This window comes from Tarenaya hassleriana, unplaced genomic scaffold, assembly GCF_000463585.1.
Source record: "Tarenaya hassleriana unplaced genomic scaffold, ASM46358v1 Cleome8, whole genome shotgun sequence".
Lineage (NCBI taxonomy): Eukaryota > Viridiplantae > Streptophyta > Magnoliopsida > Brassicales > Cleomaceae > Tarenaya > Tarenaya hassleriana.
Genome location: NW_010970490.1, coordinates 4,207,065 through 4,224,054, shown reverse-complemented (window position 1 = coordinate 4,224,054; position 16,990 = coordinate 4,207,065). Strand labels below are relative to the sequence as shown.

At 39.8% G+C, this 16,990-nt stretch overlaps 5 protein-coding genes across 6 annotated transcripts in view; all 5 read right to left on the bottom strand.

Annotated features, from left to right (window-relative positions):
• Positions 1-809, bottom strand: part of LOC104802965 — a 3,038-nt gene extending 2,229 nt beyond the window's left edge. The window contains exons 1-2 of the mRNA XM_010526808.2: positions 503-809; positions 7-55 (exon numbers count right to left, since the gene is read on the bottom strand). Coding sequence (XP_010525110.1) covers positions 7-55; positions 503-781 — 328 coding nt within the window. The 5' untranslated portion in view covers positions 782-809. The remainder of the gene's footprint in view (positions 1-6; positions 56-502) is intronic.
• A 320-nt stretch (positions 810-1,129) lies between these two features.
• LOC104802960 (CSC1-like protein HYP1) lies at positions 1,130-5,691 on the bottom strand. Its single transcript, XM_010526798.2, has 11 exons — positions 5,445-5,691; positions 4,276-4,662; positions 4,015-4,164; positions 3,840-3,903; positions 3,525-3,734; positions 3,144-3,332; positions 2,722-3,020; positions 2,369-2,645; positions 1,947-2,222; positions 1,591-1,824; positions 1,130-1,484 (listed from the first exon to the last, which is right to left on the bottom strand). The coding sequence occupies exons 2-11, from the start codon at positions 4,554-4,556 to the stop codon at positions 1,317-1,319; spliced, it is 2,148 nt and encodes a 715-aa protein (XP_010525100.1). The 5' UTR covers positions 4,557-4,662; positions 5,445-5,691; the 3' UTR covers positions 1,130-1,316.
• A 555-nt stretch (positions 5,692-6,246) lies between these two features.
• LOC104802959 (cystathionine gamma-synthase 1, chloroplastic) lies at positions 6,247-9,097 on the bottom strand. The gene is made up of 11 exons (XM_010526797.2): positions 8,922-9,097; positions 8,580-8,683; positions 8,310-8,383; positions 8,049-8,217; positions 7,818-7,877; positions 7,392-7,595; positions 7,225-7,311; positions 7,034-7,141; positions 6,841-6,936; positions 6,627-6,745; positions 6,247-6,541 (listed from the first exon to the last, which is right to left on the bottom strand). The coding sequence occupies exons 1-11, from the start codon at positions 9,049-9,051 to the stop codon at positions 6,418-6,420; spliced, it is 1,275 nt and encodes a 424-aa protein (XP_010525099.1). The 5' UTR covers positions 9,052-9,097; the 3' UTR covers positions 6,247-6,417.
• A 1,283-nt stretch (positions 9,098-10,380) lies between these two features.
• On the bottom strand, positions 10,381-11,797 carry LOC109116196. Its single transcript, XM_019201174.1, has 3 exons — positions 11,659-11,797; positions 11,499-11,564; positions 10,381-10,659 (listed from the first exon to the last, which is right to left on the bottom strand). Exons 1-3 carry the CDS (start codon positions 11,704-11,706, stop codon positions 10,612-10,614), a joined length of 162 nt encoding a protein of 53 aa, XP_019056719.1. The 5' UTR covers positions 11,707-11,797; the 3' UTR covers positions 10,381-10,611.
• Positions 11,798-12,821: 1,024 nt separating this feature from the next.
• LOC104802958 (transcription factor MYB122) overlaps positions 12,822-16,990 on the bottom strand; it is a 7,223-nt gene continuing 3,054 nt past the window's right edge. For both annotated transcript variants that reach the window (XM_010526793.2, XM_010526795.2), the window contains 5 exons: positions 16,845-16,973; positions 14,370-14,494; positions 14,152-14,281; positions 13,621-13,961; positions 12,822-13,442 (listed from right to left, as the gene is read on the bottom strand). In XM_010526793.2, the coding sequence (XP_010525095.1) occupies positions 12,955-13,442; positions 13,621-13,961; positions 14,152-14,281; positions 14,370-14,494; positions 16,845-16,870 (1,110 nt within the window). In that variant the 5' untranslated portion in view covers positions 16,871-16,973 and the 3' untranslated portion in view covers positions 12,822-12,954. The remainder of the gene's footprint in view (positions 13,443-13,620; positions 13,962-14,151; positions 14,282-14,369; positions 14,495-16,844; positions 16,974-16,990) is intronic.

The following is a 16,990-nucleotide window of genomic DNA, read 5'->3' as shown; positions in this document are numbered from 1 at the left end:
TGCTGAACCCTAATGCCTGTTCTTGTTCAAAAAGCCATATGCAGCCTTTCACAGCCTGAGGAAGAGATACAAAATTAAGCATAGTGCAGTAAACACAAGAAGCATAAAGGCGAGCAAGACTGGGACTGAACATGTGTGCTTCTCTCTCAATAAATCAGCTGTGTTTCGGAACCAAATCAATGATATTTTTTAGCAAGAAATATACAAACTTTAGGCCTTAACATTTACAAAAGCGTAAGCTGTGAACAAGGGAAATGAACAGGACAGGATCTTATCCTAAAGCAAGACTTCAAAAATGGGAAAATTCATGAACTTTGCCAGAAATTGGGAAAATAATAGTTGCCATCGAGTACTCTAGTGTAAAACACAAGTACATCAATCCAGTAGTTACCACTGCTGCTAGTGAAATTCACCAATACCGCCAATGGTTTCCGTAAAATGACCAATGAAACCCCAAAAAAATTCGAAAGCAGTGAGATTACATTTCAGAAGATAAACTAACCTCAGTTCTGATTGTGCGTCGATTAAGGAAAGGGCCAAGAGGAAAAGGAAACCCAGTGAAGTTTAGGTAAAATCGCTTGCTCCGATCTCCGGTAACGGCTGCGTTGCTCGCCGACGAAGCACAAGCCGTCACCAGACCGTTGATTTCCCGCTTTCTCGACACGGGTCTTTCCAATTTCAACGACCGACCGAGAAAGTTGGCGTATGGATCCCGGGAAAATATGGGTTTAAGAAGAAGAGAGGATTTTGGTGGATGGACGGCCATGGCCGCTGCTGCCATTTCTTCTTCTTCTTCTTCCTCTTTCTGCTTCTTCCACTGATTGGGACGATGTTTTATTTGTCGCCAAAGAAGACAAATGGAATGAGAAGCTGACACGTGGATGCATAGTGGTTTCCCATTCTGCATGGATTTTTATTTTTCAAAATCCATGGACCTCATAATTAACATCGAATTTTAAAAACAAAAACAACATTCTGGGCTGATACGAAACATCTTAGAAGTTTCTGGAAGTACAAATATTGGCTATAATTCTGTGCATATATATATGTATATATATTACATATCTTCTTTTTATTTTTATTGCTGTTATATTTCATTTCTTGTATAACAATTGGCTGGCATATAATCTAACGAAAGACAAAAATCCTATTATTATCCCATTAAAAGCCTAAAATATATTTTTTTATTAAAAAAAACAGACAGAAGAAGAATCTAAACTGAACTTTAACCAAAAAAAAAAAGAATCTAAACTGAAGCTATTGCACAAACTGAGGAATGTTCCAAACGTCTCGGTTGAGGTGGCGCGAGTTTTCTTTCAGGGTTGACGAGAGTGGAGAAGTGGAGAGTCTTCCTGGTTGATGTCTCGTGACAACGAGAACTGAGGAGGTAAGAGGGCAGGATCTCTGTATGCAACAACGAGGTTGGCGTGGAATTCAGACATGTCCGGATCTCTCTCGTCTGCTCTGTCTTTGTTCACTAGACACTGCAGAAGAAGAAGAAACAAGAACCATACCCAAGTGTTATGGAAAGCTCTGCAGGCAAACAGAACATGTCTGGGATAGATTAGAGGAAGATGGCAATGGTCCTACCTCTGTAGGATAAGATCTGAAAATTGGCAAGAACCGTCTCTGACAGTAGAAGCTGAAAAGGGTAGTGAGGATTGGTAAGGGAATGGTTAAGGAAGATGCCAGTGGACGCTCTTTAAGCCCGAAGATCCCGATGGCTATGACGTGCATTAGTATCAGTGAGAAAACAGTGGATCTATGCACGATCGGCCAGAACTTCCCTCCAGTTTCGTACTTACCCGCGTATACGTTCAGCAGCTGCACCCGGAAAGGCCAAAACAATAAATCAATACATACATACATGACCAGAAAGGAAATACGATCAAGAAGAACCACGAAAAGCCAATAGGAAAATAACAGAAGCACGAGCTTTGTCTTACCTGGTTGCGGAAGATGATGTACCCAAGACAGTAATAAACCACCAGGAATGGCAGTATCAACGGAGAAAGGAAGAAGTAAGTTATCCCAAGAAGCCCAAAGAAGAGAATCTTTGGTATTTCACCACAGTAAGGAGTTGAAGGGACTTGGAGTTCTTTGTCGTCTTCTATACAGAAAATTTTCTTAAGAAAACTCAAAAGAAGGGGAACAAGACGGAAGATTTCTGATGATAGATCCGTCCATCCAGAAGTCACCACATAAGATATGAAGAAAGTAGCCTGCATCAGTAAGCAACAGTACCATTCATAGCTCTGAAACTGAAAATTGCAGAAAACCCAATAGAAGAATTGAGAATGGCTGTGGAACACTGTTACTACTTCAATATCGCATTCATGTTAGAAGCAAATGGGTCAGGCAATCTTACCTGTGCTGGCACAGCTTCAGCCAGTACACGGGGAATATTCTTAGGCTCGAGGAAGACATTAACACGATAAAGAGCAGATCCCGAAAGTACATTTGCAAAGAAGCTGTTCCATATGGTAAAGATCAGCAACTTGAAACATGCACTGTTCTCTGTCTGGCTGTGAGAGATGAACCCTTGCATGGAGGAAAGAAGAAGCATAACGGGCGGTATCATATGGAGGAAGAACTGTAAAATGAGACTTGGAAGATATCCCGTAATCACTTGGCTTACAACAGCTCTGAGAAGAAAAAAAAGATTGAAATCTTTAGTTGCCTGTCATAAATAGCATAACCCTCCACAAGATTTTTACTTACATGTTCAGTACGCCTTTCAGAAAGGGGAACCATATCTCCAACTGGTGCAGATTAGCAAGACCTTGAACCAGTAGAACTGGAACAATGAACAGGACAATAAGAGTCATGAAAGCAACGAATACCACCACATTGGATATCCATCTTCTCACGAATGAAGCAGTGAAAAATGGCCAGTGAACATCCCGGGGCTCTGGAGCCATCTCAGTGACCCATTCTGTCGGATCTAAACCTTGTTGTATGTTTAAAGCTATAGAAGCACCGTGTCTTGTCCTGAAGGAAACAAAAGCAGCTGGAACTTCCTAAAAGATTTGAGAAACAAAAGGAAGAAAAAAAAAACAAGTCGTTACACATTTTCTATCTCATATTATTTCACAATGGAATTTCCTTGAAGTACTGAAGGATTTCTGCAACAGTATATACACCTCTCCGGCCAGTAAAGACTGCTTCAATCTCATTTCATGTTCTAACTTCTCGAGCTTCTTTTCGTAATGATCTGCCTCATCAACATTCCTCCCAAACAGCCCTAAAAAGCCATCACGTCTAAACTTTTGCTGAGAGAAGTTTCCAGATTTTATTCGAGTGAGCTTCTTGTACAGCTTCTCAGCATTGTTCTACAAATGCCAATAATAAAACATGATAAGAAATCCTGACATTAATGGATATGATAACTCGTACCAAAACTATATAACCCAGAAAAATAGACCCATATAAAAGCTAATCTGGTAATGACAATAGTAACAGCATCCTGACCAACAGGGTAACAAGGTAACTGCATTACAGAAACTTCAGTAGTAGATTCTTACAACAAGAGTTTTTAGCTTGTCTGTCCGGTGAACAACTATGTGAGAAAGATACGTGGAGGGATGATACTGCCTGAAGAAACTTTCGACGGTGTCACTGATGCTGCTCCCAGATACACGAGGGATGCTACTGACCATGATTGTAAATTCTTGAGGTTGAGGTTTGGATGAATAAAAATAAGCAATCCTCTTTGATGAAATGTACTTGAACTCCTGTAACTCATGCAGTCATGGTGGCTGTCATAACAAATTTTGGCAGAAAGTTTCCATAGAAATGCAAAGAGGCAGTATGTGCATGCATGAGAAAGTACTACTTACACTATAAAGTAAAGAGCAGACAACCCCTGTGAAGATGTATATGGCACAAAAGTGAATCCACAGCCTAAAGTAAACCACAAAAGTTAGCAATGAGTAATAACTGGCTGAAGAACGCTGATAAATCCTATGCTAGTGAAATATTAATTGAATTCCACATATTTCTTCCATTCATTACCTATTTGACCCATTGTTGACATTAGAAATGCTGAATGAATCCAAAGTTTTGTTCGACAAATCAGAAAACTCTTCAAGCTCAGTGCCCATATAATTCACTGGAACAAGGATGAAGATCCCGACCATGGCAGCAAAGCTAAACACCCTCAAACTGTCAGAGATGTAGTACGGTAAGTTGATAGTGTAGGTTGTCTTCACTAGACCATTCGAAATCATGTAAACGTGTTATTTACCAAACATGTCCACAGAAATGAATGGTTACCTGAAAACAAAAATGCGAGAGAAGACCAAAGCATCTAAGCCCATATTCAATAAAATGTGTTCATCAGAAAGCTCCCAGGCCCTTCTGACCCAACCAGCTGTTGGCAAAAATCTCTCCAAGTTGAACTCATCTCTCTGCTGAGATTTTCCTTCGTGAACCAACCGTGGGGCATAGACAGTAACATTACCAGGCTGTTTTCTCAGTATGGAATACAGAGTGAAAAACAGAAAGCAAAGCCCAAGATTGATTCCCACTGAAGTTAAAAGTGCGGAAAGAAGCATGACTCTGAAGTCAAGTGTCACACTACTAAGCCCTAGTGCATCAACAAACTCGGTTCCACTTCCTCTGAAGGAACAAATTCCAGCCTAAACCTCCAATCAGCAATCCCTGAAGATAATGTAAAATGGCTCTTAAGACTTCATAGAATCGTTAAGCTGATGAAACCAAAAATAATATCTAAACCATCATCGAACATTCCGCATATTTCAGAGCAAAACCAAGCTCTGTAAAAAAGAAACATGTACCAAGAAATGGTCCAAGGAAAAGATTCTGGTCATGACAAGTTTATCACTCTCCCAAATCAAACCTATAAAATCTACAAGGAAATATCTTCTACTCCAAACCGATACCATTGTTATCAAATAACTCATGACAAATTTATCATGATTACGCAATATACTTGCATATCAAATACATGGTTTGACCAAGTACACTTGACTAGTCGGTTAAGAGGATGACATTCATAACTAGGTAACCAAGCAAAAGTCCTAATACAATCCACAAATTACCTATAAGTATTAAGTTCGGCATTTCACAAGTATGGGGATCAAGTCAAACATTGCCAATTCAGGGAAATTCCGGAACTCTAAACAGAAGCCAAAGCCAAAGAGTTGAACTTTTTTGGTTAAAGATGAAACCCATTCAAGATAGAACACTGATCTCAGAGTTCCATAGTTAGCAAAACCGAAAACTTGGAAAAGATCCTTCCAAAAAGGCATAATCTGTGGAACCAAACAACAACTCCAGCTCCCAAAAAAAACCCACAAGTAATTTCAAAACCCACTTCAGAGGAAACCCGTGAAACAGATTCATGACCGTGGGCTAAAGAGCAAGACCGAGAAGAGCTCACTGAAGTGAAATCTAGTGGGAGATGAAGAGAAATATCGAACCTTTAGCTTGAAGACAAAGATGGGTGATCTTGATCTGCGATCATATGGTCTTGAAACGACACCAAACGCCGAACGAAATTTAAGGCATCTCCATCGTCCAGGGTTCAATTTTTCAGCCCAAAGTCGGGTGTCGTTCATCGGGATTCGACGAGGAAAAGTCGGATCGACGATGATAATGCGCTGCTGGGTCCGGCGTCAGCAGCCCCTTCTGGATTTGAGAAAATAAAATAACCGAAAAAAGAAATGTACGAACTACGCCATTTTCAAGACTTTTGAGTCTTTTTTTCTAAAACCCTGAAACTTGAGGTAGTAAAATAGAATATTTTATAAACTCCAGGGACTAGTCATAGTGGAGTATTTTACCAACATGCAAAACTATCTGAGTATAATTTGTTTATTCGGATGCAAATAATAACCAGTACCTTCGTCCCAACTACATTTTCCACCTTCGTCCCAACTACATCTTCCACAATCTGAATATGGGATAGTCTTTAAACCGTAATTAATTGCACCTCCACCTTCCCCTCCGAGGAATCCAACGGTGTAGTTTAAAAACAGTGATGTGAATATATTTGCATAGACTTCACTTACCATTCAATTATCTAATTTTTAAACTTTTTTTTTTGGTAATATTTTTAAACTTCTATTTGCTGAATTGAAATCTATAGGTGTAGATGGTTGAAGTTGCCATCTTGTTTTTTTTTTTTTCAATATGCATGCATGGATCTATTTTTTTTTTTTTGTTTTGAAAACTCTCACGACGTTTTCTCGAATCTAGACAAAGAGATGGCCGCCGAAGATATCGAACCCAAAAAACGTAACAAGTGGAGCAATAACCATAATATCCGTTGATAATTAACTTAACAGAGCGATGCCACAGAGAACAGATTCTGCGTTTTATGAAAGACAAACAGGGAAAGACAAACGGAACAGAAGAGAATGACATGGACTTAACTCAATTCGAAACTTCAGATCAGATGGCATCCAGTGCCTGAAGAACGTCAGCCTTCACGTCCTCAAAGTCCTCCACTCCAAAGCTGAATCTAATCAGGTTGTCCTTTATTCCGTACTTGAGCCTCTCCTCTTGCGTTAGATCCCTTTTCCATCATCATCATCATCACACAGGGTTCGATCATAACAATCACGATAACGAGTTATCGGAAAACAGAAACCGAAGAATACCAGTAGGACATTATGGCGGGTTGGTCCACAATGCTCTCGCATCCACCAAATGACGGAGCGATGTAAGGAATCTTCAGAGCATCGACAAACTTGATAGTTGTGTCGAGGTCTCCGTCAATCTGCATTGAAATGAGATGTTCGTTCTAAACTAACTACACGTCCAAGAAACGAAGGAAGCAGTGGATTTGGATAAATCAGAGTGAAGATCTCTTACCTCGAAACTGACCACGCCACCAAAACCAGTCATTTGTCGCTTGGCGATGTCATGCTCGGGATGACTAGGTAGGCCCGGATAATAGACATGGCTCACCTGCACAGAAAACTCGAAACTTTCGCCAGCTCAATTTCTGATTCTCTTGTAATTTTCAAAAGTTACGGCTGTTAAGAGAGGCCACTATATATATTACCTTGGGATGTGCCTCTAAAATTTGGGCCATCCTCAACGCAGTTGAATTCTGTTGCTTTACACGAAGATGCATAGTCTTCATGCCTCGAATGATTAGGTAGGCAGCATTCTGGTCAATAAGGAACCTTATATTAACACGGATTTCATTTTGAAAGTAGAAAGAGAAACATGAAAGGGGATTGAGCATTTCACCGGATTAAGCGTTCCCCCCAACACGTGATGTAAATTGCGAATTTCCGACACCAACTTCATTGGTCCGCTGATGCATCCAGCAAGAACCTGACACAGGGAAACATAACTTTTAATATCTCTGCAACAGCCAAGGTGCCCATGTTCATAGGTCTTCCATATTTACTCACATCATTGTGGCCTCCGATATATTTTGTAGCAGAATGCACAACAAGATCGGCACCAAGGGCGAGGGCCTTCTGGTTGAGAGCTGTTGCAAAGGTACCATCTATGCAGACAAGAGTTCCTTTTCTGTGGCATATTTCTGAGACTAACTTGATGTCGACACATCTCAGGAAGGGATTGGTTGGGGACTCAGTAAAGAACAGAGAAACCTGCAGAAAATTTACAATACCCAATTCAATGAATAGTGAGATAGTGAGATAAATACATACTTTTTCCACTTTTACTGATCGGAACAAGATTACATACATACATACATACATGCATCTAATGGGGCCATGAAAGTCTACGGTCACAGCTTTGGTGGGGTTGTCTTTCTTTTTCTGGTTTTATTTGCATCGGAAGATGCGTATGCAAAACACGTGGAAACTGACCTTGTATTTATTCACTGCAGCTTCAAGTCCCGCGATATCAGCAGGATCAATAACAGTGACCTGTTCACATCAACATGAGATTAGAGCTCCATTTACCCGACAGAAGCTACAGCCGAAATAAACTGCATAAGATTTCTACAGGTTTAGTTGTCATTCCATTGAAAAGGGTCCCTGTTGGCTCTACGTGTTTAAGATACGAAGAAACTTGGGGATCAAGGAAAAGAAAGATACCGTTATCCCCAACTTAGGAAGAAAAGTCTCCATGAATATCCTTGTCTTCCTGTAACAATCTGTTGTTGTCACAATGTGTCCACCAGCAGGAACCAAAGCCAACAGCATAACAGTACTTGCACACATGCCAGACGCCAGAATCAAGGTTGATTCAGCCCCTTCAAGTGCACTGGAAAAAGCATGTACAAACATACGTAGGTAATAATAAAAACATAGTCTTTGTGGTGAACACAGTGGAAAAGTGTAGACATCAGCACGAACCTTATCTTTTCTTCCAAAACCACAGTCGTCGGGTTTCCATACCGACCATATTCAAAACTCGCATGGCGTTTCTCCTACAGGAATCAAAATTCAGAACGATAAGAGACACAAGTCAGCAGACATGTAAGGAGGAGTCTTTTTCCTCCACAAAGTCTACCTAACTGAAGATTAATTAAACATTTATAAATACCATAGTCAAACAGTGGATTGATTATTTCAAACGCTTGGATCAAGTCCACAAACTCATAGAAAACTGTACAGTCCCAATACCTTGAAGTCGATAAGCTCAGCAGTTTTCTTGAAGAAGTAGGCAGATGTGTTGACAACTGGGGTGGTGATTGCATCTGTGACAATACCACGACCTAATCTTTCACCTGTGTAAAAAAACCATACACCAAGAACACCCATTGTCCCAAATGAATGCACAAATATCAATGAACATGGCAATGGTGATTCATAACAGACAAAGTTGCTGGAAGATTGTCAATTTCAAGAAGCATACGAACAAATTTGGTTCCGTGAAAGAAGTTATGGATCGAACAATTTATAAAGACGGATTTTGCTCAAATGGATAGAAACAGGAAAAAAAAACAATGGATCCCGCGTGCGTACCAGCATGAACAGTCAGGCTCCCATCGGAGCACAAAAATGAAGGTTTCAAATCGGCCAAACCCTCCAACTGTACACTACCTAAATCCCTAACTCCCTCGGCCACCACGTCCTCCCCGTCGACGGGGGGCATGGCGGTCGGAGAGGGAGCGGAGGCGGCGGCGGACGCAGCGGCTGCAGGAGCTCAGATCAGATGGCATCCAGTGCCTGAAGAACGTCAGCCTTCACGTCCTCAAAGTCCTCCACTCCAAAGCTGAATCTAATCAGGTTGTCCTTTATTCCGTACTTGAGCCAGCCACACCGATGTTGCTGCAGTTGCGGCGAGCCTTGATGCTCAGCTGGCGGACGAAATTAGGAGGGAACCTCAGGATCATGGAGGAGATGCCGCCGCCGCCGGTGAAGGAAGAAGCCGTCGCGGAGAGGTTGACACGGCGGCGAGAGGAGTCGCCGAGGGGAGCACCGGTGAGATCCGGGTCGGAACGGCATTGGAAGCCGAAGGGAGCGACGGAGGAGAAGACGGTAAGGGACTGGAACGATGAGACGGCCATTTTCACGTACGGACACTTGTAATCTCTATCTCTCTCGGGGGTTTTCCGCGTCGTCTCAGAAATGCGAAGGGCAGAGTTAGCGCTTCCAAAGAGGCGGCTTTAAGGAGGCCAAACTGCTTGTCGTTTTTTGGTAAGGTTAGTTAACCCCGGGTTAGGTTTGAAATTAACCAGCCTCGGTTTGCATGTCATAATCTTTGCTTAATTCATTATTATTATAAAATTTTTGCATTGGATAAAGCATTAACCAATAAAATCCAACCCCTTCGGAATTTCAGTCAAAGCTATAAAAAAAAGGAATACTAAAAATAATTTAGATATATATATGCTCGTTTTAGTAAATTTATGGGAGTGAGTTTTGATCTTATCAATTATTGTCAAATACAACTTAACGAAGTGCCTAAATTTGTAATTATTCTAACAGTTCATTGCATAGGTTTACGAACTGTCCGAATGAACCGAATCTGTGTTTATGTTCTGAATTTCAGAATCTTTATATAGAAAATACGAAAGTTCATTCCTTAAATATTTTACATAATATTGCACTAGACAACAAATGTGCCGGTTTTAGAAAAAAAAAATTAGAATAAATTAACTAAAAATTCCATTTTTGTAGTTACACGTCTCTCTCCCTATCTCCATATACCATCACATCAAGGTTCTATCAACTTGGACCATCATTTGCTTTCCCCTTTCACCTTTCATGGTTTTGAAAATTTCATATAATCTCCCACTAAACCTATATGGAGTAGATCACAAGATTACATACATACATACATACATGCATCTAATGGGGCCATGAAAGTCTACGGTCACAGCTTTGGTGGGGTTGTCTTTCTTTTTCTGGTTTTATTTGCATTGTAACACCACATACATACAAATATCTCAAACCCTGTATTGTGAATTGCTATTGGATATGCAGTTGCAGAAAATTAAGATGGAAAATATACCATGTTATCCGATTGCACCAAAAATCAAGTTGCTCTAAACCATGACCAATTTTGGTTCCAAACACAGTTAAAAGAGAATCACAAGATGCATTTAAATAGACTTTTTTTTTTGCTAAAAAAGAGAATCTAGAAGTTTCACCAGAAGGGCTTCAGAATCAACATCTGCATGCTGAGATTTATTCCAAAGGTATGAGCAATTTAATGATGAGCACCGGCTTCAGCCTTCTTGTGTGACTTCGTTTGTATCTGCATATGAAAACGCTTTCTTATTCGTATTGGCAAACAGAGAAAAATAATATCAATTGTAAACGAAGAAATCCAAAGCTGAAGAGGAGATAAAGATGCTACAATTGTTCAGCAGCAAACAATTGTTCATTTTCTATTAGTAATAAACAACCTCCAACTCAGTACAATGGCATAAGACCAGAGTTACCATGGAGGATATATTATAGTTTCCATACATAATTTCTGCCCATCAAGCAAGCAACAGAGAAGGTTTCAACTTTAACAACCCACATGACCACTCATTAACTTGAAAGATCAGTCACGCTCAGTGCAGCGATAAGAGGGCAATTGCAAAAGTACCATCTGATCAATGAAAGACGCAGTCCTCAAGAGTTTAGAAGATGATTATTAAAAAGGGAAACCGGTCGGAATTAGAGCATAATCATCTACCAACAAGGGCATTTTTATCATCGGCCAATATACAAACTAGCATACCTTGAATCCGCATTTACTATGGCTAACATGGAGATATTACCAACATATATCCTCGCATTAACACAACAACTCTGCGTTCACCGACATCTATCCTCTCAAACAGACAACTACCTAGACAACTATCGAAATGCTCACAACCTGTTATTTGATAAAAGAGAAAACTTGGGGGCTCAATCAAAATAAAATAAATATCATGAATCACCCGGTCAAAGATCGACACAGAATCTGGAACCCAGATGAGTCGACACTTTTCCAACATCAAACAGAGATGTGATACCACAGGTTCTAATCAGACCAGGAATCAAATCCAGAAAACGATGAAAACAGCTTCAGTAACACGATAATCCAACGCGATTGAAACAAACCTTCAAAATCTTGAGCTTTACATTCCCGTAGACGAGACCCAAGCCGAAAGCCGAAGCGCGAGCCACCTGTTCGAAACAAAGGCTCAGTTATCAAAGCCAAAACGATAAAATCTCAAAACGAATCGGTGAGACAGATCAGAAAATCGAGGAGAGAGATTACCAGAGCAAGAGTGCTGGCGCCGGAGTAGAGAGCAGGAGACGGAGACATCAGTAGTTGGTGGGTGTTCCTCGATTCGTCGGCAGAGAAAAACCCTAGAGCACCACAGTGGATGGAATGGGACGATTCAAAAGCGAAACGAAGAAGAAAAAGCGCTGCGACTTCTCCACGTTAGATTTGTGCTCCATATTGGGCTTTTTTTGTAGGCCCATAAAATTGGGCTTTGTAGAGAGTCCACTAAAGACCCTATCATAGAGATTCAAATGGATATTTATGAAAGAGATAATTCAAGATATTTTTTAGGAAAATAAAATTATATAACATATGCACCTTTTCTTACTTTATTTTGGTTTCAAAGTTACAAAAAATTATTTCTTATAATTTATAATAAAAAAAAAAATTTGCTCTAACTTCAACCATCATCACAAATTATATAAACTTGCATAATTTTATATAAATTTTTAAATCTATTTATATATATAAAAAAAAACATTGTTCTAAAACATAAGAATTTATGAGATTGCCTTTTTTTTTTTCTTACACCATTTAATTTGTAGTGGGGGGAAAAAATCAGATTCGAAAGGGGCAAAGGTAAGGCGGAAAACGACATGAAACCACCAGCAATGAATTTTCTTTCTTTACTCGACATGTCAACGTATTGTTTTTATTACAACCTCATCATTACTGTTCATTCCCTATCCTTAAGAACGCGAATATATTGAGAGAACAAAATAAAATAATAATAATTTACGTTCCAATGGTTATAATTTCGTGTATAAATTTTCTAAAACTAAAAATCACAAATAATTCTAACAAAAACCCAACGGGAATAAAACAAATATCTTGCCGAATAATTGTGTTAGACAATATAATCTGCATGGTCCACTAAATTAATTTATTAAATTTGCATGCATATCGCGTTTTATATTTTAAGCTGTTCATAAGAACAACTACTATTTGATGCTTGTACACAAATATTCCACAAATTGATTATCAATGTGAAGATATTGTTAGAAAAATAATAAAATAAGATACAATAAATAGAAATAATTCATGACAAGACAAAAAAAAGGGAATAAAGATTTTTTAGGGTAATTTTCCTTTATGAATTATTTATCTCTTTTTGGATTTTTTTTTAAAAAGATAAACAAGGGAGAGACGGTAAATAAAACGGAAAGTGAAAAAAAAATATATTGAATTAAGCTATCGACATTAATTACTCTGACTAAGTTTGCAAATTCACGAAGCATAAAAATTAAAAGTCTACTTAAAATGTCGGATAAAATCTCGACCCTTGGATCAGAACATCGGCGGGGAATCGGACGGTGAGGAATCGACCAAGTTCAGAATGCTGTTCCAGTAGTTCTTGTTGTCCTCGTGGTAGTTGTAGTCACCTCCACAGCTACTCTCGTTGCCGATGACGACGTCGTTTTTTCCGGCGCCGGAGAAATTCCGGTCAAGGGTATTGCTAAGCAGAAGGCTGGTAAACCCTTCTTCGATTCCTTCCGTCGGACAGTTCATCTGTGCGGTTGCGAACTCGTGGATTGTTGAAGTGATCCAATCGTGTTCGTGCTCGTGTTCTTTGATCAGACCCGTGTCGGAGGAGGCAGCAGAGGAAGAGCCGACGAATTCGATTGTCGTGGCCGGAATTCCAGATAAGTCGTTGTCTTCGTTGTTCTTGTTTTCCGGCAGGATTCCGAGTCCAGTAGAAGGCATCAACGCTGTTGGGACATTATCGGTGAATGTCACTGTGGATGTTGGAGATTCATGCTGTTGATCTGCACTGCCTGTGAAGATTTACGACGTTAAGGAAGGAAGGAAGGTAGGAAGAAGAAGAAAACCAATTCAGACAAAACATTTAACAGTGTTCCATAGCTGAAGACAGTTTCATATCACTAAAAGTTTAGATTTTTGTCATACTATGTTCTTTTGTATATCGATCGAGCTGAATCCATCATTCGTTACCTTCATTTGGTTTTGTCCAATTGGAGGACGATTTGTGAGGGAAGGCGGCATAATGAGCTGTTTTGTTAAGGCTTTTCTGATAGTGCTGTAAATGCAGAAGCTTTGATTCTCTGGCCAGCCTTGCCTCGGCCTCGAGCCGGGCACTTTCCCATTGAGCCATGTGGCTGAGTGTAGCTGCGTTCTTCGACTGACCGCCCGACGACAAAAGGGTCTCGTTTTTGGGCTTGTGGGTCACCGGATCTATTCCCATTTTCACCAGCCGTTTCTTCAGATGCGTGTTCCAGTAGTTCTTTATCTCATTGTCTGTCCTCTTTGGCAGGTGAGTCGCAATCGCTGACCACCTACGGACATATAGGAACTCTGATTCAGAAGGGGATATCAGAGAAGGAAATTTTATCTCTTGAACTTTCTATCTAATGGCTCTGAGTTGGGGTTAGAACTAGTGATCTTCAGTAAAAGGGCAAGTTTCTGCCTCAGTAAGCTGTAAAAGAGTTAATTTAGTGAAAAGCTTTTTGATTCTTGAAGACTTACCTGTTCCCCAAGAGAGCATGGAGTTGAATGATGGTCTGTTCCTCTTGCAAGGTGAATTTCCCTCTCTTGATGTCAGGTCTTAAGTAGTTAGTCCATCTGAGCCTACAACTCTTTCCGCACCTTTGTAGGCCTAAGCAGCCAATTAGACAAGATTTGAGTACAGATAGTTAGCCAGCCAAGAGGGGAAAAAAGAAGCAAAAAAAACAACTGTGGATCACCGGCTTTCTCAGGCAATGAACGCCAGCTCCCATGACCATGTTCTTCAATGAAAGCCAAAAGCTTCTGGTCTTCTTCTGGTGTCCAAGGTCCTTTCTTCAATCCAACCTTGTCACAGCAAGGTGATCTGCCCATTTCAAACAAGAAATCTAGAGAAAGATTACAACTTTTTCACAGGAAACAAACCGATAAGGCGGTGAAAGAAAAGGGTATGAGGCGGGTGGTTCAGAGAGAGATACACAGTAATGAATGAGAAAGTGATCACATGATCATCACAAGGGTGTTGTTTTTGGCTTCACTCAGTGGCATATCTCAGTGAAGAAGCTTGATATATAAGAGGGGGAAACACAACAAAGATGTCCCGTTAGGATCAGAAGCCTCTTTTTCCGGTCTCTCACATGGATTGGCATTTATTTCATATGGGGTCAGAGAAGCAATTGCCTTTTTGGCTCAAGACCTGGAGAGTCCCTTGTAAACTGCTACCTGCCACTGTAACTTTTCCAACGCAGCTACAGCAGTTATTTCCAGGCAAAGAAGTAAATTCAGGTCAACATCCTCATTTGGGTTCACCTAGTCCCTTAGGATAAGATCATAGGATACGATTTCTTGCTTTCTTTTTGCTATATCTTCTTAGCGGCTTAGCCGAGGCATTTTCAGGGCCAGTTCCAAAGTCTAGCACAGCTTATTTCCTCCTGATCTATTCTAGTTTTCTATCCCATCCTAACGATCCAAACCATACTCAGTTCTACCCTCATTCACTAATCTCTCAAATGTTCTGCTCGTTTACACTTTCTATAAACGGCGTTTAATCGTACTCAGGTTATGATATCTCACTCTACACCAATAATGGAAACCGTTCTAATGTTTTCTCTCTCATTTTACTTCTCTTTACTCTATATAAACCTTGTCCTTGTTACTCGGTTTCAATGCCATATACTACTATGTGGTCCTGAACATGACCATGGTTGTCTCAAGTCTTTCGGTTTTTTGCAACTCTCTCCTCTACGTTTCCTACACTTACCATGCTATCCCGCTAACTTCTGGTAAATTTTCATTGACCCTATAATCACACTATACAGTGATTCTCCTTCAATCCTATCTTCAAAAAGGGTGCTCATGGTTTTCACACAATTTTCCCATCATGTTTACCAATTACAGGTATTCTATTTAAATTTCGCAACATTGAGAGGCTATGACATTAAGAACTTTCTCATAATTCTCGTCTATGTTTGCCATAACCAGCAGTATCCTATTAAGTTTCCAGAACTTTTCTCACCTAAGCTTACCATAGTAAATGCTGTTAAAATGACAGTGACAAAGAGAGAAACTGGCAATACACAATGGAAAAACCAATCAGCAACCAGACAGAGAGCATAGTCTTAAGATGATACAAAAGCTAAAACCGCGATTTCAAGCAAAAGCCTATATTCATTGTAAGCACCATATATGGAAAAAATGGGAAACAAAGTAGATGCAAGTATTTAATTGGTCATAATGGTCAAGACTTTCTTAATGCACTCTCATGACCTGAAATGGTAAAAGTTCTCACTGTGCAAGCAATTTAGCCGATGCAAGACATTTATACTAATTGTCTCTCACTCTTGGAGTTAGATTAGAAATTTATGACCACAGAAGAACTGCACGCAAACACTGTATTAAAAGTCACAGATGATTTCTTTCTCCTCTTCTCTTTTCCATGACCCAGTTCCTTTCCTGGCATTCTAAGACCGCAGTTACATCTATACTATATATCGGCTATGCACTAGCTAACCCCTGAAAATACGAAATAATCGACAAAAAACGCACATAATGTAAAACCATAAGCTAAAACTCCATCTGGGGTTTTGGTTCTGAATATAGCCTGTTGAATGGATATATAATCCATCTTAGCCAGTCATGCCATGGTAATATCTCTAGAAGCATGGGGGTATCATATCTTGATACGACATTTCGTCAATTGCTGAATAATTAAAGCAACTGATCCAGTGAAAATTCAAGGAATCTAACCTTGAAGATGTAACCAGTGAATGGAATTTACCAAAAGGATTTTTTTTTTATTATTATCATCATGCATAGCTCTGATATTATCAACATGGTGATTTTCCCTGCCAAGAAAGGTAGACGTTTTATGAGGGTGACCATGACATGAAGGAAAAATTACAGGACAAAGCAAGGAGGAGTAGCTAATGCATTCTATGGAAGCAAAGATGGAGTTATTGATGTGGGCTCCAAGCTTGTGGGGAGGAGAAGAAGTATCTTCATCGACACAGCAATCGAAAAGACAAAATCACAGGCCCAAGAATTGTACAAATAAAACAAAAACAGAACAGTTTTTTTTTTCTTTTGTTTTTCAAAAACAATAATTGTAAAAAATAAATCAATAAATGTGAATATGAAAGCAAGGAAGAAGAGGACTAGTCATGGATCAAAAGAATTCATATCGACAGCAAAAGATGTAAAGGACAACGGGGACACACCTCCTTAAATTTCTTGCTGATCCCATATTTTGCCCGCTTCTACTCTTTAGATGGTCCAAGATTTCTCAATAAACACCTCATAAATGATGCAACTTGTCATGGTTTTATTGATCCACGTAGCCAAACCTCCTTCCCCCCCCCCCCCC